Below are 26,911 nucleotides of genomic sequence, written 5' to 3'. Positions count from 1 at the left end.
GCAGCAAGGGGCATTTATAAAGTATATCATTTTTGTAATCTGCAAACTTGCCAGCTACTGCAGATGTACATCATTTCAAACTGTGGCTTTAAAGGACAACTGAGGTGACATGAGATAGATGTGTATGTACAATGCCAAGCACATAAATGACTGCTTTGTTATTTTTTTCTTTCTCTGCCTAAAAGAGTTAAACATCATGCATGCAAGTGACAGTTTCTGTCCCGCTCAGGACTGGATTGGACTTTAGCATAGCCCCCACTGATAAGCAATTACAGCCATAAAACACTTTCCTGTCAGTAAATGGCTTCTGAGAACAGGAAAAAGATAAACAATAAATAGTTCATAGATATTAGCATACTTCAGTTAATTTAATAAAATAAAACTGCAGGATATCTAAAAAAAGAGGAAAGATGCAATTTAATATCTCATCAGTTTATTTTCACCTCTGATGTTCTTTGAAACCTTGATGCGCTGATCTGTCCTATATTCAGAATAACCATAGTTGTACAGTAGTCCATTAAAGTGCATTGCTATGGTGTTTTTGTGATTTGATGAACTTTCTGAAGACTGGCCAGAGTAGACTCTTTGAAGTAGTCTGCAAGCAGTGAGTCGCCTTGTAAGTCGTAGTCTGGAGAGCTGGACAGATACATGCAGGTACTTAGCCAGCTTAACAAATACTGTAATTACAACCAATACCTTTTTTTGCTCCTACTACATCAGTAACTACAGAGTATGTGTAGTTCTGTTATACAATCCCATCCTTAGCCAGGTATCATTATGACTGTTACCAGCCAGTGTAGTCATTATAAGTAGACTCCAGACAGTGAAGCAACTTGTAGACAGTAAATCCAAAGCCTCATCTACATGATACGATTCTTTATGCGATTCGATTACGATTCTATTTACAATCCGATTAAATCCGACATGTCCGATCGGGATTCAATTCAACGCAATTTGCCATTGCAAAACAATTGGAAAACGAATCGAATCCCAATCAGACATGTCAGATTTTATTGGATTGTATATAGAATCGCACAAAGAATCGTATTGCGTAGATGGGGCTTAAGGCTGCCTCCTGTATCCTCTTTACAATGAAAATTTCTTAATGGTAGACTAAAAACTTGTACACATACTAGATGGATATCTGTGAGAAAGAGCAATGCGAGATGAGCGACTTTTCAAGCGCAACGTGTCAGGTATACAGAAGCATACTCGCATTACAGACAAGAGTTCAGACTGGTTGGATGGTGGTGTGTGGCACGCTGGTGGAGGTAGCGAGACATGACAGGAGTGATGTGGCAGATCAGTAAATAGATTGAAACTTCCACTGTTCATAACAAATTATTGCCCTTTACCATTTCCAGTCAGAAGTCACCAAATGTATTTTGCCCCCACTTATTACTTTACCGATCGTTTTACCGTGGTGTACAGAAATAATGCTTTTCAGTGGGCTTTATTGGTAGGCCATGGTCTTTTCCCTCAGTAGGGCTGCATGGAGTAGCGTAGCTTAGGAGCTCTGGGCCCCAGTGCAAATTTTACATTGAGCCCTCTCAAGCGCTCATAACAATTGTTATGGAGCACCAAAACCTGTCAAGGACAGCTGCAGTGTTAGAGAGGTATTGGCTGGGGAGGAGAACAATCTATTAATGGTTACAACTAATGAAAGCTCAAATACAGGTGATCATTACCAGCATAGCACCAATAAAGAGATAAAGTAGTTGGAGGGCCCTCTGGCCCAGGGGCCCTAGTGCGCTCGCTACCTCTGCATCCCCTATTGCTACGCCACTGGCTGCTTGTGTAATGGTCATACACTATTGAAAGATCACTCGATTTTGTTTTTGATTTACATGCAGATCAATAGGATAGGCTAAAATCAATCAAGATATGTAACAAAAAGACAGTAATGTTGTTGTTTTTTTAGTCAGTCGTAAAACAATTGATCATAATATCGATTGAAAACTGAGTGATAATTTAGTGTATGGCCAGCTTAACGGTGCCTGAAACATCTTGCAGGAAATAATGGTTGGAAAAGTTGTGGGCAGTCATCTTGGTTTTCTTTGAAGATTCAAGATTACGGTGGACAACTTGGTACATTCAGAGTGCATGTGTGACTGCCCTGTCATCAGTTTATAAAGTGGCACTCAGCGAAGAATCCACTTCACCAGTCTGGGGAAAATATCAATAGTTTTCCCTGATTTAAAATTAGTTTATAGTACAGTACTGTATATACGTAACTGCAGTATTAGCAAAAGACAAACGTACAGTTAGATATATTTTTCTATCACCGGGTTATGTTGATAAAGGTACAATAAGTAGAAGCATTCTATGAGTCATGTAGCTAGGAGCTGCAGTTTCGTTGGGTGATTCTCATCAGATTAACTCTCCTTCCTCAAATTTCTGCATCAGTTGTGCTTTTGCTAGAAATATTGAGTAGAATGCATAATTGACATTCCTCCCTGTGTGAAGCATATATTAGTGATGCTCTCACGTCCTCCCTATGCCTGCTGTAAAGGTTGAAGTTTCTATTCACATGTAATAGATGCATTTTTGGAACAGGCCTCTATTGCCTACAGTATGTGACGCTTGTTTGGAGCTGAGAACCTCCAGTCACACAATGGTAGAACTTGTCTTGTAGAAATGAATTGCACGTTATTAAAATATATGCTGGACAATATGAAAGAGACTTTTATGAGGGAAGACTGGGAAAATAAAGGCCTCCCCTCATAGGGCTGTGAGAAGGGCAAGTGTGAAGCTATGGGTAAATGTGTGTTTGTGGAACAATCTTTTTCACTTTGAATGTCATTTCCATGTTGCATGACGCTTTGCGGGTCATTTACGTATGTGGATTTGTGAGCTTCATGCATATTAAAACTGACAAGAACTGTTTTGTTCACCATCTTCAGGGTTATATTGCTAATATTCTGCACACTAGTGTGCTGTGTATGCTGTTTTGTGTGGCTTAGTCAGGAGAGGCTTCTAATACAAGTGATTTAGTTGACCATTTGCAGCTAGAACTTTTGCAGCTGAAACTTCAATCTCTTGAGACCAAGCTTCAGGTTAGTCATTTTCTTTTGGCTAAATGTCAGGCTAGTATCCCTTCTTTGGCACATGCATTAGGCTAATATTGCTTGTACAGACCAGGTGTTAGACTGGTGTCGCTTCTTTGGGCCAGGCATCAGGCAGGATTTGCTTTTTTGGGGTCAGGCATCAGGTTGGCGGTGCTTTAGGATGAGCGTTAAGCTGGTGTTAGTGGGCCGACCATCGGGCTGGAGTCGCTTGTGTGGAGCGAGCGTTAAATCTCAGCTTAACTAAAATTTTCGGAGGGACACAACAAAGGGGATCAGGAGGAAACCAAAGGACCTGTAAGGCTACAAGGGCTGGAAGAATGGTGTATGTCTCTGCCCCCTCCACCCCCTTCCTCCCTCCCCCAAATCTCAGGTTTACTTTAAGTTCCTTGTTGATCCCAAAGGTATTTGGGGCTTGACCACCCTTTAAAGCCTTCTACACACACTAGATGGTTCTTAACTGAGGCACCTAAAGTGTTGGCATGGGATCATCTTATCCAAGCACCAGCCATCACCACTGTCCTAACTCCTGCTCCATGCCCCTATATTGTGCATCATACATGATCCCATTGCCGCCTCAATGCATATGTTGTATGGTACTTGGACCAAACTGTCGCTGAAGGGATCAAATCTCATTCCATGTTTGTGACAGAAATGTGTGACTTTGTGAAGCAGGGGCTTGGAATGGAGTTTGCTTTATTAGACAATTACAGATGCACTTTCATACAGATAAACTACAACTTGCAGGTTTAGCACAGCTTGATCCCCTTTGTTGTGTCCCTGTCGCTGAAGGGATCAAATCTCATTCCATGTTTGTGACAGAAATGTGTGACTTTGTGAAGCAGGGGCTTGGAATGGAGTTTGCTTTATTAGACAATTACAGATGCACTTTCATACAGATAAACTACAACTTGCAGGTTTAGCACAGCTTGTTTTAATTTTAAACAAAACATACTTTCTTGTGTAAATGTTGTTTGATATTGCATGGCTGGGAAAGTACAGCCATTTGTGATGAAATAATGTGTGAGGGAAGGCAGCTCTCATCCGCCAAACATACATACTGCTAGTGTTTCATGTAAGGCAACTTATGTGGGGATGAGCCAATGACATGGAATATGTGGGGATGAGCCAATGACATGGACTATGTGGTGATGAGCCAATGACATGGACTACTTTGTGGTGGTTTTGAATCTCAGTAGATGCCTCTTCCACCTGGAGTGTTCTGTTCATTTAGTTAAAGCTTTAATGCCCGAGGTGGAGACTGCATTTAGCCTGTAAATGATATCATTGTTCAGGTACAGGTTCCCATATACCATGTATGTAGTCACTGGCTCATTTATATAGGAGACTGTCACTGGACAACCCAGCAGTCTCAGTAGGAAGCTGCCTGTTAATTAGTGCCTTTGACCATTTACGCATAATGCATTTAATGTGTCTAATCCCAGATTAACCTTCTGAATTCCTTATTGTTGCCTTGCATTTCCTTTAACATTAATCTAATGTGGATTCTTGCTATCAATTAATGTCTTTGTTTTAAAAAAGCCTGACTAATGCCATACTGCAGAGCATTTATTTCAAGGGGCAAATGTGTGTAATTGTAGCATGGCTGTCCATACAGCTGCTAAACAATGTAATTCTGCATGTCAGAAATGTCTGATGAGTTTATACTTTCGCAGCGGCAGCCTAACGCTTATTTGGCCATAAGAAAAATGTACCCGAGACTACTGCTAGGAATATCTGATTATATAGTGGTGACCTGTTTAGCCCACATCACTGCTGTGATCTCCCTTTTATCATGTATGTCAGTAGGATGATATGCATCATAAGAAACCACGACGGGAAAAAATTGTATCCAACTTTATTATATTGAAAATACAAATTATCCCAGTAAAAAATATTTTGTAACAAATAGTTTTAAAGACACAATCAGTATAGAGATCTGCACATCTAAAGGGATACAGAAAAGGGTTTTTCAGTGTCGTCCTGCACTAGTAGTTGGTTTTTTTTTTTCCCTTTGTCCCTCCCACCAGTGCATCAGATCAAATAGGTGAGGAGCAGAGGCCAAGAGGCTCTTCCTATTGGGTCTCTGGCTGTCTGCCTTATGTATCAGTGGTATTGCATGGTGATAGTTAACGGCAAGTCATTTTACTTGCTTTAACAAACGCTCAGATCTTTGTGAATTGACTTTATAAATGTGCGGTTACCTCACTAGTCGGCAAATTTTAATTTCAAGTGCAGTAATAGCTTCTGTGAACTGCTTGAGAAGCTGTTCCATAAAATCTCTTGTATGTGATAAATGCTTCATGAATCGAGCCCAATGTGAGACATGTTCAGTATATTTCCTTCCACCTCTTATATTTTTTTTCTCTTTACTTTCAGGGTACTCCCATGGGCTGGAGAAACATGAGCCAAATGTCAGATCATTGCAGGTAATGATTTTTTCATTAGTTGACTTTACCCATTCCTCCAATCACACCTTTCTCTAAAGGTATAAATAATTCTATTAATGTATTGCTGCCACAGTGTTTGTGCTTAGGCTGCATTGCTTTGGAGTTATTGATCATCTTTTCATTAGTTACTTGGTTTGACACCGGCGTTTGTCACTTTTAGATTTAGCCTTCCGATTGGCTCAGCATAGACCAGGTTCAAAAAAGTGTATTATACCTGAAGCTAGTTCTTTGTGTCATGTGGATTTTCTGCAAATAAAGACACATGAACTTTATCATGAAGACAGGAGGGCCAGGTAGCTCTTGCCAAGCGTAACATTGCCATACAGAATTGGCTCTTGAACAGTTTAATCATCTTCCTGGTATAGTTTGAGGGCGGGGCACACAGTGTAATGTAGTGCAAGGGTTTGTCTGAGCAGTCATGGCCTGATTTGCAAACTCCCTCCAGTGTTGAGCTTTAAAGAGAAGTGTGGCCTGGACAGGGCAGTGTCTGGAGGCCAGAAACTAGGCTGGTGATATGTAATAAACTGCAAGCCGATGGGAGGTGGCTGATGTTGAACTTGAGGATCCTCATAGTGGTATAGAGTGGCTGTGATGGGGTTCTGCTTTCCCTCATCTTATTATGATAGATATCGGGGAAAGGTACAAAGTGTAAAGAATCCTTCCTTGGTTTTTGACTGAATCGGATACAGGGTTAAAAATGTTTAAGACAATTGTAGTGAGAGGTATGTGAAGGTTGCCATATTTATTTCCTTTTAAGCAATACCAGTTACCTGGCGATCCTGCCGATTCTGTCTCGAATTTTTTTTTAGCCATAGCCCCTGAACAAGCATGCAGCAGATCAGGTGTTTCTGACACTCAGATCTGACAAGATTAGCTGCGTGCTTGTTTCTGGTGTGATGCAGACACAGGAAATAAAAATGGTAGCCACTGTATTCTTCTCACTTCAGTTGTTCTTTAACACTACGTTACAAACCTTTTACTTTTGAATGATAATTTGTACATGTCCAAGCATTATTTGATAGTGACAGAAGCAGTGCCACTGAAGGGGAAACAACTCTGGTCTGAGCCATGCTTATGCGCTTTGAGTCCTATGGGAGAAAAGCGCTCTACAAATGTTATTTGTTGTTGTTGTATTATTTGGCCGTGTAGCATGTGTATGTATATGTCCCAGACATTGCCAGAAGAGAGGTAGCAGTTTGGATACACATTTTGGATTCACATTGTTTCCTGGAGGTGGTGCTTGAATACAGTTACATGGATAGAAGACTGGGTGGCATCAACCAGGCAGCATATGTGCAAAACAGTCTTTAGAGACACCAGAATAAAGGCCCATTGAGGCAGTGGTGGGTGTTTTGGCTTTTGTAAATGAGACCTAAAGCATAATTGCAGCAGAACAATGGGTCACATTGTGCAGCCTGCAGTCCATATGCTTTGTCTTGTGTAGAGGCAAACTGCTGTGAAGATGTGGGGGTGGGAGGGGGACACTATACAGAAAGAAATAACAATGACTTGTTTTTTTTATCATTTTACAGAAAAATAGTTACTTTGGAAAAGGAAGACTCTGAAACGTTTGGATTTGAGATTCAGGTGAGTCTGCATTCCTGTTTACGCTGTCTGCTTCTTATGTTGGCAGTATTTCTAATGTATGATAATTTTGTAACTGTATGTATTGTGTAGTGTTGGTAGTGATTACCTTAATGAAGCGACTTGACATCTTTCCCATAATGCTTCACTGCTTGCCGGTTTACTGTGAATGTGTTCACAGTTGTTGAATTATTGAAGAGGCTTTAATTAGCAGTTCCTTGAAGAAAGTTTATCACCTGTCTAGTGTGTACTTTCACTTCTGGTTAGAGAGCTGCATTTGCCAGTATTATACATTTATCACACTGCATAGACCTGCGTCCATGACCTACTGAAACCTGGCATCAAACCTGTGTATTATGATTTAGAAGAAATAGCTTCTTTGTCAGTCAGATAAATATTGCATCAGACCACAGGGAAAGCGGTGTACAGTGACGTTTATAGAGATTCTAATCCCCCCTTCCTCATGTGCATCACAGCACAATGCTAATGGCTGAACAGCAATGTTAAACACGGTGTTAAATTGTCACCATTGTTGAGTATGAAGCTCTCTATACTACAGTATTACCACATACACTGTCCCCACATACTGTTATCCAGAGCCCATCCACATGGTGTGAAATTTATAAGCAGCTTACAGGAAACCATAAAGAGCTAGTGTTACATTGTGAAACATTTTAATGGCTTTTAACAACTAATAGTTTATATGGTGCAGGTAATCACAGTATTCAAATGGCAAATAGATAATTGTCCAATATAAGTATTTTTCTGAAGGGTTATTTAGTCAGCAAATAAAAAGCTTGGAATCCAAAGCTTTTATGGCATATCTGACTCTGCATTCCTATAATTATGTATTGATATATGAAATGTATAGATGCTCTTTTCATATATTTCCCAAAGTTTAACTAAAAACCTTTGGAGCCAGAGCTTTTGTCATGCTGCCCCTACCCTGTAGAATGCCTTTCCAAACTTGATCAACACAGCTCCAACCCTGAACACATTTAAATTAAAACTGCAAAGCCACCTGTTTAGTCTGGCATTTATGATCACATAACTTCTCCCGCTGTACACATTACTATGTACCGATCCGAGACAAGCTTATGTGTTTTGTTGTTGTTGTGATAGCAAGTATGTAAACATACAAGGCCTGACATGAATCCGCACTTTCCAGAACAGTAAGGCCCGGTTCACACTTGCGGTTTTGCAAAAACCGCACCGGATGTCCGGACCGCACCGGAGCCGGATCGGACCTGAACCGTACGGTTCCTGTCCGGATCCGGTCCGGTTGCATACGGTTTCCGTGCGGTATGAACACGGTTGCGGTCCGGATCCGGATTCTTAAAGAGATAACAACCTGTATAAAAACAAAAAAAAATGTTGGGGTCTGGGAGGTCAGCAGAAGGGGGACCTGTGGAATCAGGCCCTCCGCTGTTTAGCACTCACCTCCACCTCCAACATGCTGCCAACATCTCCAGCTCGTGCTGCTCCACTCCAAAATGGTTGCCCATGTGTCCCCGATACAATATCGCCGCAACAATCCTCATAGGAAGTGGGGTAGAACATCCGGATTTTTTGCCAGTGTGTTGTGCGCTCTCCGGTTCTCATTGGTTTCCATTGGCCGGATGGTGCAGTCCGGCTCCGCCCCGGATACGGCTGCCGGAGGAGCCGGACCAAAAAATAGCGCATGTTGGAACGGACACCGGAGTCCGGATCCGGTCCGGCTCCGGTCCGGACGAAACGGACACATGTGAACCCTGGCATAGACTTACATTGCTATGCCGTGCGTCCGTTTCGTCCGGCCAGCATGCGGTGCGGCTCCGGCACGGCTATTCCGGATAGCCACCGCTAATGTGAACCGGGCCTTAGCGGTTACAGCTTGGCTCTGAAAGCTATATACATATATCATTCTAGCTTATTGGAAAACTTCAGTAACCCTTATAGTTTACACAAAGGACAGAAATTAAAAATATTGTTCCAGGTAAATTGCAGGGTTCACATTTTATTGGAATAGGTTTATACTTGAGGGCAGCTTCTTCTAGTTTTATTGTCGAGTCCAGAAATAGTGGCAGCTTGCAATTGAAGATTATTGTACTTTGCTGCATGCATACATACAGCTTACATTTTCTCTTATAAAATGTTAGCTGTTCTATTTTGGGGGGATTCACAATCATTGTATTAGAATATCAAATGCAAACAATAATGCCAGTTGCATGTGGTCCGGTATTAGTCATGGAGAGACTCCAAAGACATAACAAAAGTTGTTTAGGTGATACCTTTTAATGACTAACTGTACAGGATTTCTTTGCACAGTTAAGGCGCGTACACACACCCGTAGTGTTATAAACGACGGATCAGTCAGACCCTCCCGCGGGGCGGTCGTTCTGCCGACGATAGTACGTGAGTACAGGCTGTCGGCAGAATAATCTGCCAACAGCCTGTACTCACGTACTACTGTCGGCAGAACGACTGCCCCGCGGGAGGGTCTGACGGTCCCGTTGTTTGTAACAATACGGCGTGTGTACATGCCTTTAGGTTTAAAAGTATCACCTAAGCAACTTTTGTGTCTTCGGAAACAATAATGCATCAACATAGACCCTTCTTTAGAGAAACTAACAAACGCATGCCTGCTTGGGCGCAGGAAAGGGTCAGGAGGATCTAGAAATGAAGTCTGCGGGAGGAAGGCAGGGACTGGAGTTGGCGGGAGCAGGGCGGAGACTGTAATCGGCAGAGACCAGGGAAGGGGAAGAAGACAGTAGAAACTGATGACGATACAAAGAAATAGGAAAACTAGCACACTTGAGGGGAGCAAAGAAAACCCCCAATTCTTTGAAATATTATTAAAAAGGGGTTCCTCTGCACTGCATAAGTGATTGGTATGACTAACTTGACTTGAGAACCTTTTGTATATCACTGTGAAAAAAAAAACAACTTTTGCTATTGGGTGCAAATCACTGTTTTACCACAACTTGTAATGAGTCCTCATTTTGTTTTTTGCACTGTGGAACCGTTCCAGTGTAAGACATTTTATGTATTTTCTGAATATGGATGTTCCAGCTGGTTAATAAATAGCTCCGGTCTTCCGTTGGATTACAGGACCCTGGAATATTATCTGTTAAGTAAACAGGAGCAGCTGGCAAAGGTGTTCATTCAGTCCCGCCTCTGTCATGGTTGCTAGGAAGTGGCCAGGCAAAATGTTTGCATATTGTCATTATTTCCTGATTTGCATTGGCTCACTGTTCTTACAGATTGCAAGCGTTTATCTCTGTTCGCTTCCCTTAATCAAATTATATAGCGCTGAATACAAAGGTTATCTGCTATTTCTCTTGTGCATTTAACTGAAGTGGGGTTAATATATATGGTGAAAAGCTCAGAGCTTTACAATGACCTGCTGGCAGATGTCCTAATCTCTCTCTTTGACTCCGGCAAGAACCGATTAGCGGTGAGACAGACAACTGAGCATCATTGTATTATCATCCAATCTGCTATAATAGGCCCGTCTGCCTTCACACTTCTGAGCAAGGGATAGAGGCCGTGGACAAGTGGGGGAGCGGTTATGTTTTATTTGACCAGTATATACTGTTGGTACAAGTTGATTGTCACCAGAATCACCTTGTGTGTTTTATTCTAGACTTATGGCCTTCACCACAAAGACAAGAACACAGTGGAGATGTTTACATTTGTCTGCCGAGTACATGAAGGAAGCCCCGCCATGCTGTGTGGCCTGAAAGTCGGTAAGTCAGCTTTTCTCAGAAGAGATTCCTAGCTGCTGATGTGTCAACCAGAAGAGCAGAGATACATGATAGTAAACTGCTACCTATGCATGTGCTTTTATCTGGAACTTCCTTGCATTATCAGCCTGCTGTCATTCGTTAGAAATGTGAGTGGTTTTACTGAGGACTTCCTGTTTAACCTAACACCTTCCTGACAGTAGTGTGCAGATAATGAGCTTTAGCAAGCGACACATTTTTTTTTCTCATTTACGGTCAGTTCCACCCTGAAGTTAGTAATATGAATACTTTAGTTTCTTAGAGGGGCGCAGGTTTTTCCAATTCATACGTTCATTCACCATTAGTCACGCACATTAACAGATCTACTGTGTGGCCTCCTGAGTCACTGATTTATTTCTGAGTTCCAGTATGTCAAGAGCCAAGTTTAAAGAGAACCCGAGGTGTGTTTAAAGAATGTTATCTGCATACAGAGGCTGGATCTGCCTATACAGCCCAGCCTCTGTTGCTATCCCAAACCCCACTAAGGTCCCCCTGCACTCTGCAATCCCTCATAAATCACAGCCACGCTGTGAGGCTGTGTTTACATCTGTAGTCAGTCTCCCCCGCCTCCTGCATAGCTCCGGTCCCTGCCCCCGTCCCTTCCCTCCAATCAGCAGGGAGGGAAGGGATGCAGGCGGGGACTGGAGTTCTGCAGGAGGCGGGGAGAGCAGCAGACTGACACTATAGAGATAAACACAGCCAGCTCTGACACGCTGTTTGTCAGTAGCGTGGCTGTGATTTATGAGGGATTGCAGAGTGCAGGGAGACCTTAGGGGGGTTTGGGATAGCAACAGAGTCTGGGCTGTATAGGCAGATCCAGCCTCTGTATGCAGATAATATGCTTCAAACCCACCTCGGGTTCTCTTTAACCTTCCTAGTACTACACTGCTCCGCCCCTTCAAGGACCAGAGCCCCCCTTTCCCGCTGTGATCACTATGATTGGCTTACAGTGATCACAGGATCAGGATCCTGAGTTTCTTATGCTGGGAATACACGGTACGTTTTTGCCGCTCGATTGAGCCATTTAGATGGCTCGGTTGATAATTTCTGACATGTCCGATCTCCCACCCAATCGATTCTGTGCTCGATAATGCATAGGGAACAATAAAAAAAGATACGAAAAATGAATGGAAGATAAGAAAATTGCCAGCATAATCGAGCGTGGAAAACGATTGGGCGTGAAATCGAGTGGCAAAAACGTACCGTGTATTCCCAGCATAATGGTGTATATGACTGAGCACGGCAGGAGCACATGGTAGTGTAGTTAAAAGGACTTCATGCCTGGATTAAACCCAGGGCTGTGGAGTCAGTCGAGGAGTCGGAGTTGGAGCAATTTTGGGTACCTGGAGTATGAGTCGGTGGTTTCATAAACTGAGGGGTGGGAGTCTGAGTCGGATGATTTTTGTACCAAATCCTTACTTCTAGGACGTATTAGACTGCGGTGACGGAGTTGATGAGTCGGAGCTATTTTGGGTACCTGAAGTCGGTGGTTTCAAAAACTGAGGAGTCTGAGTCGGATGATTTTTGTACCGACTCCACAGCCCTGATTAAACCTCTATATAAGCACAGCGTAGATTTAACTGTGTGGTCCCAAAGGGAGAATATTTCTGTGGTCTGATGCTGGTAAAAGTACTTGCCTGTGTTAAGGTCTATACACATGTTCAACAAAAGCCGCAGCAAACAAATAACCAATGTAGCGAAAACAAGTTTTACCAATGACGAACGAGTCTTTCCAACAACGTTGTCAGCACAACGATACTGCAAACGACCAACTCAAATACTGTGCTTGCAAGCGGAAGTAACCTGTGCATTCGGTAAAACATTGTTTTACCACACATGGTCGACTGCACTATACCTGCCCAACAGTTGTCTGAGATCTGCCAGATGGATCGGGCAAAATGCTGGATATCCATCACTACTTGTCTTTTTTCTCCCCAACTGTCTAATATAGCGAAATCTGCCTTTCATAGGACGTTTTAAACAATTTTTGTTGAGCATGTGTACACTGTTTGGACAATTGCGCGATGTAGCTGAGAGGATTTTGGTGGGTGATGGTGCACTAGAGGACAGCCATATGTTTCTCTATTATTCCTGGTGAGACATCTGCCTGCATCCAGCCTCAGTCCACTGAGCAGCAGAACAGTAACACTGGGGCCCGGCTGCTCTGCAAAGAGCAGCAAACAGATTTTCATCTGAACTGGAAATCCCCTTTTAAGCTGAGACTGTGCAAATAAAATATGTAATGTGTATATATCAAGGCTGATTTAAGTATGGAGTTTCCCCCCGCCTTATAGCTTATTTAGGTTAAGAAAACATGCCTTTAAAGTTTAATCCTTGTGGAGTTCTTGAGCTGTTTTTCCTTGAAATCTGATAAAGGTTTCTGAAATGGATTTGATTTGAGCAAATTTGCCATCCGTAGCCAGTGTTTGTTTGGCCATCTTTGCTGTAACTTTGAACAGCAGTGTTGTTAATGTGAAACTGATGTCAGTGGGGATGTTGTTCTTCGAGTCGCTATTGGTTTCCTATGTTCTTCGGCATGTTCTCTGCAGGAAATGACTCAAGCTGAGGACTTGGAAAGGAGCCCCCAATTGTGTCCACACAGTTACGGACAGAGCATGAACTTCTGTTCCTCCTTTAATCAGAATTGCCAAGTTTCCCAAATATTTCAGGGAAATCCATGAAGCTGCAGGCCCTGACCTGACATCCCACTTCACTCCTAAGGAATTCCAACCAATAAATGCATAGCACTTCATAGGATATATGTGTAATCAACATTGGCCAGTCTAGTGATGTGTTGGATGCTTTAGATAATACTGACATTGAAATGCTTTCAGTAGCTTTCATTGTTTTATGGCCCTAATCCATTGAACCTAATTGAAGGTATTAGTATAGTCTCAGCACTGAAAACCATGAAATCCAGTGCATTTGTATGAAAGACCAACTGTGATTGTGTCCATATGTGTTATGCTGGGCATACACTGGTCGATCCGGCGGCCGATTAGCCGCCTGATTGACCCCCGCCGCGTCCCCGCGGATCGATTCCCGCTCGTCCCCACCGGCGCTTCTTATCACTCGCTCGATTCGCCGCTATTGTCCGCCTGCGGGGATAGAGCGCAGAATCGATCCTCGCAGTGATCAGACACGTCGGATATTATTAATCGAGCCATGATGATCCTCCCCTCGACGCCGTGTATGCCCAGCATTACACCTACATTGGTGACAAGTAGACCGGATTGTCTTGTACCATGCTAGCAGGCAGAAATCTTTAAAAAAAAAACACACACACACACACACACACACACACACACACACACACACACACACGGCTGTGGAGTCGGTCCAAAAATCCACCGACTCCGACTCCTCAGTTTAGGATTCCACCGACTCCGACTCCACGACTCCGACTCCTCTAATTTGCATATTACAATTTTGTTGATTAAAAGTATGTAACATGAAATTCGTCTCTTAACTGCCAACGCTTAGGAATTTTACAAGACAACTGCAGTGAGAAGGATATGTAGACTACTATATTTATTCCCTTTAGACTAAAACTAGTCCTTGGTAAAAGGTACAAACCGGAACAAAGAACATCTATCAGGCCCTAGGCAATGTAAGTGTGGGTACATGTAAGAATGATGTGCAGGTACTCTGCAGGGGAATGAGGAGATTGTAAACAGACAACACCTCTGTGTTCAATGTGCACAGCATTCTCAGTGGATTCCCTGTAGCTCTGTGGGGAGTGCATATGTAGAGTATAGTACTACTGTGTAACAAAGTAAACCTGAGACAGATGAAATTAAAGTTTTATACATACCTGGGGCTTCCTCCAGCTGCCTTCAGGATAATCAGTCCCTCGTTGTCCTCCTCCACCACCTGGATCTTCTGCTATGAGTCCAGGTACTTGAGCCAGTCAGGCGTAGTGCGCATGCACACACTCCGCCGCCAGGAGCATACTACACCTGTGCAGCACTATTGCGCAGGTGCAGAATGCTCCTGGCTGTGGGAGCGGCATGCGGCCGGACAGCGCTGACTGGCTGAATTACCAGGACTCATAGCAGAAGATCCGGGTGGTGGAGGACAGCGAGGCACTGATTAGCCTGAAGGGGGCTGGAGGAAGCCCCAGGTATGTATAAAACTTTACTTTTCATCCGTCTCAGTTACCCTTTAATTTGTAGTCACCAAACCAAATTTTAATAACACATCAAATTATTTGATTTCATCAGCAAAGGGAGTGCATACATTTGCATAAATCAGCATCAATGCAGAATTATTTCCATCTCGTTGACCATCTCTATTAGTGACACAGCTACACATCAGGCTTTATACTTACAGCATAGATGTTATTTAGTATATATAAGAGATTCCTGTGTACACATCATATATACAGTCACAATCAGATATGTATATCTGACCTTAAAAATACGGGGACTGCTTTATTGAAGCAGCCCAAGTAACTAATTTTGATTGGTTTGTTTTATTTTTGTGGACTAAGCACAGCTATTACTGTATATATACTGTATATACATTATTTTTAATGACTATTATCTGAGAAATAGAACATTTTATCATATTTTCTATTTTAATTACAGTTACAAATTCATTAGGAGTCGGAGTCGGTGCATTTTTTCCCGACTCCGACTCCGACTCCAGGCACCCAAAATTGCCCGACTCCACGACTCCGACTCCACGACTCTGACTCCACAGCCCTGCACCCCCCCCCCCCCCCCCCCAGAATTATGTCCCATCTCCTCCCCTCATCCCATTGTCACAAACGTAATGTTGTCGGGGAAGGGGGTACAAGCCAGTTGTTGCCTGCCTGCACAGATTACCAGTCTCCTCCTTCTGCTGGTAAGAGATTAAAACTTCATGGGCATCATTGCAGCTGCAACAGTCTCATTAGAAGAATTTACTGTAGCTGCTGTACTGGCCACAGAGAGCTCATCTATAAGCAGGTAATTAGGGTGGCTGTGTGCTGAGTAAGTGAGGGAGCAGCTCACTAGCTAGGAAATGCTCTCTTCTTGCAGCTGTAAGCATTTATGTATGCATCTGGGATCATGTGATTCTTTTTTTCCTGAGGGAATGTTGTCTGTAACAGCTGTATCCTATATGAAAATTGTGTGAGTAATGGTGTAGTCCTCTATTCAACTTTACAATGAAACATCAAGGAGGGTGAATGAGGGCTTTAACATTCTAATGCCATCTTCATAGAGGCAACATGTGGTAGAATGAAGTGAATAGCTGGCTTTAGCAGACTGTTGTTAAGTATGGGTCACATAGCTGCTCTAGCATGAGGACAAGCAGGATATTGGAGCAGCGGTTTATGACTCTGCTAAATGTTCATTTACTGTTCTAAATTGTACACAAACTGCGGCTTTATGGTTTCTCGTCCCACACCTTCCTTTTCTTCTAAAACGGAGCTTTTTGTTTAATTTCCACCAATATAACAAGATATGTAGCTGATCATTAAACGTATGATGAATCCTAATCCTATCATGACTTTTTTTTTACTCTTTTAATAGGTGATATAATTGCCGGAGTAAATGGCCTTAATGTGGAAGGAGTCAGACACAAGGAGATTGTGGAGCTTATAAAGGCTTCTGGGAATAAAATAAGGTAACCAACTAAATATGTGTTTTTGGTGGGTTTTTTGTAGCTTTGTGATTTATTAACTTGTTAGACGCTGGCCTAGACAACGGCATACATTTTTTTTCTACTTGCATTGTTACTAGACTTGTGTTTTGTGTATTGACAGGCTGGAGACAGTCTATGGTTCTGCTATCAGGAGAGCCGAGCTGGAGGCCAGGCTACAGTATCTAAAGGTAAGCAGTGGTAACGAGCTGGACACAACCAGCAAGATGCTTCACAGCGCTGACTCTTAATCACCTATTGAAGTAACAGTACTAAAAATATGAAGGTTACCATTATTGATCTCTTTATAAAAATGTAAATGCTCTTGCTATCTCAAACTTTACGCATCGAGTTACAACATTGACAAGGCAGGATAGGTCAGAACACGTGACCTGCATGCTTGTTCCAAGTACTGAAATGCCAGATTCAGCATCTGGGCAGCTAAGCGGTTAGGCCTCTGGTTTTGCAGCTGTGCAGTCATGGATGGCTTGTGTTTTCTGCCTGGAGATATGTGCCATGCAGGAGCCCATGTTTTCTGACCCTACATACACTGGTTACATGTTATATATCATCTCTTAGACAATAGTACTAATACACCCTGTAGCAAAGCTTTTGAGTGATTTTTGTTTGTATGGATACTGATCTAAAAGCAATTTATTTGTGCAGGATTGGAAAATATTTACTAGGTTCGTTTTCAGAGTGTAAATGTCCCTTTTTACCTTTTCTCTTGGATAAACATGGAGGGCTTAGTTTATACTCAAATCCGTTTATATTTGAATATATGTGTAACTGAAACTGCTACACTTTAAAGAGAAGGTTCGCGCAGACTATAAAAAACAAACTGCACTTACCTGGGGCTTCTTCCAGCTCCTGGCAGTCGGTCGGTGCCCTTGCCGCAGCTCCTCTCCCTCCCGGCGTCCAGCGGTGAAGAAGCCGACCTCGCCAGGTCGGCTTCAAGGTCAGCCTCTGTGCGCTCCACGGCGGGGGGTGATATGGTGTAGGGACGTCATCTGGTCTCTACTGCACAGGTCGGCTTCTTCACCGCTGGACGCCGGGAGGGAGAGGAGCTGCGGCGAGGGCACCGATCGACTGCCAGGAGCTGGAAGAAGCCCCAGGTAAGTGCAGTTTGTTTTTTTTATAGTCTGTGCGGATCTTCCCTTTAAGGCTGTTTCCACTCTTGTTTGTTTTTTTTCTCTTTCATGAATTTTTTTTCATGACTTTTTGCATGATTTGCATTTGATTGTATGCATGAAAAAAAGCTAAAAGCCTGTTCTATATATTCGCATTTCATATCCAATTTTTCAGATATAATGCGGAAAATTGCATTTAAATGCAAATTTTGCATCCATTTTCTTACTGGAAAAAGGAACTTGTCATGTTAATAGGCAGAGCATGCAAATTAGGGCTATTGCGAAAAATATAGAAACGCAAGTAAAATACCATAACTTTTTTTTTTTTTCATAAAACCGCATGTGATTTTCCTGATGTGAAACTGCAAGGCTGCAGTGAAAACGGAAGCTAAATAAACCTCTTAAGCATTATTCATTTAGGGAAGATATTGGATAAGACCACTATGAAGAAAGATGTTGCCTGTTTGAAGCAGCATCTATCATAAGTGTGCTGATCTTTAAACCTTCAGTTCATTAACTTTGAAAGTGTAGCAAGTTTGTCTTCATAATTCGCATAAGCTTTAGTCACTACACTGTATCTCTGAAATGTCTTGTCTATTTCAGCAAACCTTGTATGAGAAATGGGAGGAATACCGCTTACTAATGGTGCAGGAACAAAGGCTGCTACATGGTAAGTGTTCTTCTACATTGAAGTGTGTGTAATTTTCCAAGTCTCTCACTTGTACGTGTCATATCATGTGCCTAAGGAAACAAAGCCAAAATATGGTCCTGCGCCTAAAGCTAAGCTTCTGATTGGAATTGTGCTCTCAACTAGTGATGGTCAGTGAGATGCAAAGAATTTTGGGTTGATGCAGCATTATGCAAATTTTGCATGCAAAAGTATGCATGTTAACCATGACCCAATCAAATCCTGCTGAGGTAAAATTTGATTGGTCCAGTTTCAAGCTGCATAAATTTGCATCTAAAATTTGCTTAATCCTGCCTCAATTTGCATGTCATTGACCATCCTGGTGCATACACACATCAGACTATAGTCTTTGGAAAATGAAAGATCACAGACCACTTTTACCCCCTTCCATGTAGTATGAGAGCCATACCTTCACAGTCTATTCTATGGAGCTGAACTCCCCATCAGAAAAAAAATCTTTGCAAGATGCTGCACACACAGATGCTGCACACACTCAAAAGATCTGTAGCTGCAAAAGATCTGTTCCTGCCAAAAATCCATTCCTGCAAATTGCAATGAAGCTGACCTCCAAAGACTATAGTCGTGATGTGTGTATGCACCTTTACTCTCAGCCCTTTCCTGAGCTCTAGACACCCATCCCAGTATCACAGGCCATTACAGGTCTTGTGGACAACCTCCGCTAGATCTAATAAAAACTAATGCATGTACTACTAGATCATTGAATTTTTAGACTGGCCATGTACAAAGCTGTCCTTTCTGTGACTAGAGATAAACTGTCTTTTTAAATTGTTTAATATATGGCTGCTGTACGGGGAGAAAATACACTTCAGAGCTTGTAACTCTGCAGGGGAGAGAACGTGCATTCTTTTAGACTGCTATCAATCAGTTATTCAGCAACTGGATGTTTTAGGAAGTATTTTCTTCCTCTTAAAGTTTCCTATTTTAGTGAGTCATGACTTCTTACCAAATGTTCTACTGTAAGCCACACTTCTCTGCAACTTCTTTTTTCTCTTTTTGTCCTTCTGTACTGGTAATTGTTTTTCGTAACACTAAATCCACCCTGAATGAAAAACCAGTACAAACTCAGATTTGCACTACTGCTAATCTTGGAGCCCCAGCACTGAGATCTGTGGATGCCATGCTGTCCTCCCCACTGCCCTTACTACTATATACTGCTTCAAGTAAAATGAAAGCTCCAGGGTGATTATTAATCTTACTGGATCCATGCTAGTCTTTGTGGATCCTGCCAAGCCTGAGCAGCTGCAGTTTGCTGTAAAGTGGTAAACTGATTGATCCACAAATTGATCCCCAGTAAAAAGATCAGTGCAATCTTACCGGTGTCTATGCTGTCAACGTGTAATGTGTGTTGTGCATGTAGCGCAACTTATTTATACAGTGCACGCTGCTAACGTGTGGTGTACAACCACTGTGCACATTGTGAACATAATGCGAGTTGTGGTTTTTGTATAATTGTATATTGTTACATTGATGGTGTAGATACCGGTTTATTTGCCATACACGTAAATCGGCCCCAATGAAACATAGTGAAGCTACGGAAAGGCTTGTTAATTAGTAGATGTGATTGCATTCACTGGCAGACAGTTTTCCTTGAAAACCTCTGATATCCAAATGCAAGTCCTCACAGATTATGGGATATCTGAACAAGCAGTGCGTGTTAAAAGCTTGCAATTGCTAGCTCTTGGGATCCATTCTAAGGGCAAACACACACTTTATCATGCAAAACGATATTTACAGATTATTTCCGGCTGTGGCAGGTTAGTAGTGAGTGCTGTACCGGGACACTGCTTAGCAACAAGAGCACACGAGCAGGATCGGGCAGATTACTGAAGCCTCAAACCGTACAATCGGAGTACTCTCTACAAGCTTTAGATTTCTGGCTGAAAGGATTATTATTATTATTTAGTATTTATATAGCGCCGACATATTACGCAGCACTGTACAATGTATATATATTTATATATCTTGTCACTATCTGTCCCTCAAAGGAGCTCACAATTTAATCCCTACTATTGCCATATGTCTATATTATATAGTGTAAGTACTGTAGTCTAGGGCCAATTTTTTAGGGGGAGCCAATTAACTTATCCATATGTTTTTGGAATGTGGGAGGAAACCGGAGTGCCCGGAGGAAACCCACGCAGACACGGAGAGAACATACAAACTATTTGCAGATAGTGCCCTGGCTGGGATTCGAACCGGGGACCCAGCGCTGCAAGGCGAGAGAGCTAACCACTACGCCACCGTGCTGCCCAGGAGCAATCCTTTTGGCTAAAGAAAATCTTAATTGTCTATGTAACTTCATTTGACTGAAACACTGAATGATGGAATCTGTTACAGCTCCATTTGTTAGTCTATCCAGCTCAAACCTGCTAAATGTGCAAAATGGCTGCAATGCTCCTCTTGTGTTGGATGGAGTCAGGAGGAAATCCCGCCCTGACGTACATGTGGTGGAAATGTCGGAACTTTGTCTCCTGCTGACAGTTTACAGCATCCATGTTCCTTGCTGTGCAGTGTCTGGAAGATGTAGCCGTATATATGCCAGCCCTGTGCCCTTTCCTCTTCCTCAGAGGCTACACACAGCCTTAGGGGACACACAATAGGATGGCCTGGCTGGGGGTGCTGACCTGGGCAGAAGAACATGTCATAGGATGCCAAAGGTTACACACTGGAGAAATTAAAGTGCTTTAGGGTGTCCTGTAGAGCAGCAATTAAACATATAAAATCAACATTTCTGCCATAAACGGTGGAGTATTTATGGTTTGAAAACGCGCTACACTGTTTGCCGAGGCTCCTTTCATCGCTGCCTGGGGATGATATTTGTTTGAGCTGGAACAGACGTTTAGTGTTATGAATATGTTTTATGATGTGTGCTCTTTTATGGTACGACACTGCCTGCGTGCTGTTTTTCCATAACTACAAGTTTTATATTTCTCTACTTGGGAATTTAGAATGAACTCTAGTAACATGGAAAAGCCTTGATAAGTGTCTCTAACTGGTTTGTGATGCATGCAGTGCGTTTGGATATAACTGCGTGTGCGGCTTCCTAACGTATCCACTGCACTGTGAATGTAACAAAGGTGGTGCCTTGTAGTGTGGCAAGCTGTCATGTCTGTTATGCTGCACCGTAACACACCACTGTGAATGTAGCCTAAAATTGTAAGGTTTCATAAGGGGTTAATAGGCTAGATAAACCCCTATTTTTTTTTATTTTTTTTACCTTGCGTTAAATTTTTCCTTTAATTTATAATTTTTTTTCTACTAATTAAATGAATGATCACTGGTATTTGCTATGGCAGCAATCCTTCACTTTGTAATAGGAGCGCACACATGCACGTTTGGCTGTTTTCAATGTTGGACGTACATTCTATAGCCAACAACTCATAGGAGCACTTTTTTGGATGTAAAATCGATGGCCTGAAACCTGAATATCCTACCCTAAGGGCTGGTTAACACTATGAGCATTTTGAGCTTTTTTTTTTAAATCGCTAGCGTATTTTAAAGATTTGTAAAAGCGCTTGTGTAATGAAATCCAATGTGAGTGTTCTACATGAGTGTTGAACTTTCTTTCCAATCTTAAACATGTGTCCTGCACTATTTTCTGAGTGTTTGAGCTTCAATGCAAGGTATAGGGAAAATCGCAGATCGCTTTAAAAGCGCTTTGCACAGCAATTTTGTGAGCGGCTTTCAGGCACATTTACTTTAAAACACATTAATTTCCATGTCAGAGTGCACTACCTGTTTGCACACAGAAAATTGCAAAGCAGGAACGCTTGCAAGATCGCTTGCAAAAAATGCTAATCGCACAAAAATGCAGGTAATTGCTTCACAAAATTACTCACAAAAGCACTGAGCGCTTGTGATTTGTAGTGTGAACTAGTCCTAAAACCTGCCAAATCCCTGGAACTGTGCAGTATATAATGACTTGCCTGTATTATAGGATTATATAGTGGGTTGGTGTTGTGCATTATACGTCTTTCCACATCCACTATAAAGCGATGTGCTGTGTAGAAATGTAACCTTCATGCTGGTGTGGTACCCTTGCTGCTCCTCAGGCTCTCTGAGGCTGCTCCACATGGTGCATTAGGATAGCTGGGCCCTCTACAAATCTGGGGTTACCTGAGAAAGCCGGGTGACAGACACAATCTAACACTGAGTCTGGGAGCTGATGGGAGGCTTGTATTGAAGGCAGCAGATCTCTGGATGGCAGCCAGGACGGTTGAGTATAATTATAGCATTACACTTGCCTCCATTTCTTCCGCCCATTAAACAGTCTTGCACACCAGGTGTCTGATTAGTGTCACAGAAAAAACTGCTTCAAATCAAAGCATGTGGAAAGCAATAGCCTGATTAAAACTTTTGTTTTTAAAATGCTTAGAAAATGGAACCTACTAGTGCATGAAACATGTGTAAGTGTGTCACACTGTAGTGGCTCTCAATCTGGCAGTAAGGCTCTACACTACACAACCTTACCCACCTCGAAGAACCAGAGTTTGGCTGGACTTCCTTGTTCAGAACCTCTGGACACGTCTCTGTCTTTAGACCCCATGGTGACATGTCTGGCCCCAGCACTAGGGATGGTTAATGTGATGAAAATTTTAAGATTTGATGCAGGATTATGCAAATTTTGTCTTCAAATATATGCAGCTTGAAAACAGACCAGTCAAATCCCACCCAGGGCTGTGGAGTCGGTACAAAAATCACCCGACGACTCATTTTATGAAACAGACTCCAGGTACCCAAAATTGCTCAGACTGCTAGACTCCGACTCCTTAGTCTAATTTTTACAAAGGCTATGGATTTGGTTCAAAAATCATCTGACTCCAGGTACCTAAAATTGCTCCGACTCCTCGACTCCAAATCGACTCCACAGCCCTGATTCCACCAAGGTTTCATTTGATCCGTTATCAAGCTGAATAAATGTGCATACTGAATTTGCATAATACGGCATCAAGTCAGAATTATTTGCATATTATTGACCATCCCTACCTAGCATCAATATGGAAGTCAGGCTGATATGATCTGGGAAGGAGGTAAGGGAGATAACTCACATCTATGACTGGATTCAGATACATCTGTTGTGCCCTCACTGGGGCTGTGTAGCATTTGGGACATCCGCTGAGTTAGTTGTATACTATACTGTCCAGCCTTTCTGCTGTAAATGGGTCAGCAGTGACACCCTCCCTCCCCACCACCACAAGGCCACTGTAACCCCCTTGAGATTTTCCCTGGTGATTTATCAGTGATCTTTGTTTTATGTTTAAGCCGTTATTATAATTTTTTTTTGTTGGAATTAACGAAAACCAACTGTTGTTTTGCAGGCATTGTTGTGAAGGACCCCAGCATATATGACACCTTAGAATCTGTCAGGTCGTACATCTACGGAACACTGCCCCAAGGCGCCAAAGATCCTTTGCCAAGCTCCCTGGCCACTGGAAGTATATGTAGCAGTGCCAGTTGTCTGAGCACTGCTGAGGACAATGAGGATGCCGTGTATCAGACTTGTTACTTCAACTCAGACTCCACAGATGACCTTAACGGCATCCCCAGCAAAAACGCAGCACTGAAACCTTACAAATCCCCCCTAACTCGCAGCTCCAGCGTGAAATGTGCCAGCCCCGCAACGAACTGGGAAAAACCAAAAGAGCAGAACAACTTTGCCTCCTTACCCAGAAAAAAACACAAAAGCTTTCGCAAAAGACTGCTAAAGTTCATTCCTGGACTAAACAGATCATTGGAAGAGGAGGCCAGTCCTCTTTAGCACCTCTTTATATGGACACTTAAGTTATTTATTTATTTTGTTTTGCAAACAAAGAGTGAATTTGTATTTACTTTGTTAAACTTTATTGTAAAAAAAACTTTATAACATTTGTTTTTCATTAAAATGGTTGTCAATGCATTGGATTCCAAACTCTGAGATTTCTTGTGTAACTATGCAGGCGTTCACTGGCTTAGCTGCACAAAGGCGCACACAGAGGTACTGCGGCCAACAGGAAGCTGCCAGTTAGCTGTCCTGGGTTCTGCTTTCGCACTATACAACAACTGGAGTCACTCCACATCACCTCCACTGCCAGGGGAACCTTTAGGGCACAGTGTTGCCAATTCCTCCCAGTATAACACACTCTCCCTTGTTCACTAGTCTCAGACGTGCTTGCTTAGAGACTGGGCTAAATGGTTAATTTCCTGCACATATAGTGAACATTCACCATACAATGCTCTCATTGAAGTGGGAATGGGGAGTTTCTAGTCAGTGTTGCTGGCTGACACAGCTTCTCATGTTTTCATTTTCTTTCTTCTTACTTTGTCTCAGATAGAAAATGAGTTCAATATGCAGCATCCGTCAGAAGGGCGTCCTACAAGCCTTTGGGGTTCTGGAGAAGCTTGTTACTCCTCAGTGGTTCAGCTTCCTAATAGGAATCTATTGCCGCCTGATGGTGTCCATATGTGACTAACACGCAGCACTGTGTGTCAGCTGCTGCAGCCTCAGATTTCTGAGGGATGCTCCAGCCTTGTGAGCAGACAGCTGCAAGATGCTGCTGAGGGCTTGGCATCTATTGAAATACAAATGATTTTCAAGCCTGGCATTTAAGAGCTTAGGTGAAAACCAGCAGAGCGTCAAGTCTGAGCAGACTTCAATTTAAAGGATAACTGCGCTTTTAAAGAATTTGCTTTCGTAAAGTCTTTAAAACCCCAACATAACCCAAAGTTGAATAACTCAAACTGTAATACCAGTCAAATGTATGTAAACCATGTATAAAAGAGCTAGGCAGATTACCTACTACATGGGCCAAGTGAGTTTGGAACTAACAGCTTTCAGACTCTTCTCTAGTCATAGCTTGTGGGTGGGTCCATCAGGTGTTATCGTGTGACACACAAGAGGAAGAATGTCAGACTAAATTTCCCCGAATTCTAGCATTATAGTTAAAGCCGACTTCAACACAACTTCCTCTCTGTTCTCTGTATTTTTTGAACTATAAGACTCACTTTTTCTTCCCTGAAAGGGGAGGGAAAAAAGTCAGTGTCTTATAGTCAATGCAGGGAGATCCTGACTTGTGATCGCCTGCCAATATACCAAAATACCAACCTCCAACCTGCTGCAATGTTGGGGACAAACGGAAGACATGAGACACAAGTGGGGCAGAAAGGGGCGTAGACACAGGGAGAACACAAGAGGTACAAGGGGGCATGAGGTACAAAGTGGTCGTAATCCACAAGATGCCCCTTCACCATGGATGCACCAGGTTTAGTACAGGTAGTCCCCGGTTAACGAACGAGATAGGGACTGTAGGCTCGTTCTTAACCTGAATCCGTCCTTAAGTCGGAACGCTGTGCCTTCTCTGTCCCTTGTGCTTCCAGTGTCGTCCCCCCCCCCCCCCCCTCTGTCATCTCTGCCCCCTCTGTGTCTCCTTGTGCCTTCCCGTGATTGACCCCTTTCCTAATGCAGAGTATGCACAGCAGGAGCAATTACAAGTCTCACCTATTCCATGGTGGCTCCGGGCCAATCAGCGGCGTCATCTCTGCCTTCACCATTCCTCCCAGCGGCTTCACTAGTAGCGTCGCGTAATGACGCAATCAGAAGGAGCCGCGGTGTCTCCTTTTGATTGCGTCACTACGCGACGCTACTAGTGAAGCCGCTGGGAAGAGCATTGAGGGGAGAGAGGATGCCGCTGATTGGCCCGGAGCCGCCATGGAATAGGTGAGACTAGTAATCGCTTCTGCTGCGCATACTCTGCATTAGGAAAGGGGGCACAAGAGGTAGTCCCCGGGCTGCGTGACGCCATGTCGGCGGGCGTTCATATTGGCGGGTCGTCCGTAAGTTGGGCGTTCATAACTCGGGGACACAAATAAATAAATATATATATATATATATATATATATATATATATATATATATATATATATATATATATATATATATATATATATATATATATATATATATATATATATATAATTTGTGCTAATCAACATGGACAGTTTGAGAGCCTTTCTTTGTGCTATTTTGAATTGAATGCAGAATTCCTATGTTTACAAATTACCAAATGACTGTGGCACAGATGCTGTCAGCGTCCGACTCCTAACACCAGTACACTGCATTCACTAGAACACTCTACTTAATGCTGGACCCATATGGTCAGATCTCTACGTAATTTGCATACTATTGATTTGAAAACTCTTAACGAAACTAAATGCATTTAGTTTAAATTAATGTAACACAATTGAAGTGTTCAATAATTCTAGCATTTCTAGCATTGTTTTTGAAATTCAACACAGATGGTCATTATCAAAATTACAGTGTGATTTTTGCCTAGATGCAATTTAATTAAATCCGTTTCAGCATTTAGAGATTGATCTGGCACACATAGAAGCCAAGTGAAGCCATTGTTCATAACCATCAAATTGTTGTAAAAGACAGAAGTGTAATTCTATTTTCTTTTAGTATTTATATAGCGCTGGCATCTCCTGCAGCACTTTTACAGAGTATATATAGTCTTGTAATTAGATATTCCTCAAAGGGGCTCACAATATAATCCCTACTTTAGCCACATGTCCAAAGTCTAGGGCCAATTTTATAAGGGGGGGA

The 26,911-nt window shown here is 42.5% G+C and overlaps 1 protein-coding gene across 1 annotated transcript in view; it reads left to right on the top strand.

Annotated features, from left to right (window-relative positions):
- The window catches only part of TAMALIN (trafficking regulator and scaffold protein tamalin), a 42,295-nt gene extending 18,064 nt beyond the window's left edge, over positions 1 to 24,231 (top strand). The window contains exons 2-8 of the mRNA XM_068267723.1: positions 5,445 to 5,494; positions 7,048 to 7,102; positions 10,725 to 10,827; positions 16,383 to 16,476; positions 16,616 to 16,682; positions 18,225 to 18,291; positions 23,649 to 24,231. Coding sequence (XP_068123824.1) covers positions 5,445 to 5,494; positions 7,048 to 7,102; positions 10,725 to 10,827; positions 16,383 to 16,476; positions 16,616 to 16,682; positions 18,225 to 18,291; positions 23,649 to 24,088 — 876 coding nt within the window. The 3' untranslated portion in view covers positions 24,089 to 24,231. The remainder of the gene's footprint in view (positions 1 to 5,444; positions 5,495 to 7,047; positions 7,103 to 10,724; positions 10,828 to 16,382; positions 16,477 to 16,615; positions 16,683 to 18,224; positions 18,292 to 23,648) is intronic.
- The last annotated feature ends 2,680 nt before the right edge of the window (positions 24,232 to 26,911 follow it).

Source organism: Hyperolius riggenbachi, chromosome 2 (genome assembly GCF_040937935.1).
Source record: "Hyperolius riggenbachi isolate aHypRig1 chromosome 2, aHypRig1.pri, whole genome shotgun sequence".
In the NCBI taxonomy this organism is placed as follows: Eukaryota; Metazoa; Chordata; class Amphibia; order Anura; family Hyperoliidae; genus Hyperolius; species Hyperolius riggenbachi.
The sequence above is the reverse complement of the archived record's forward strand: the minus strand, read 5'-3'. Positions and strand labels throughout refer to the sequence as shown.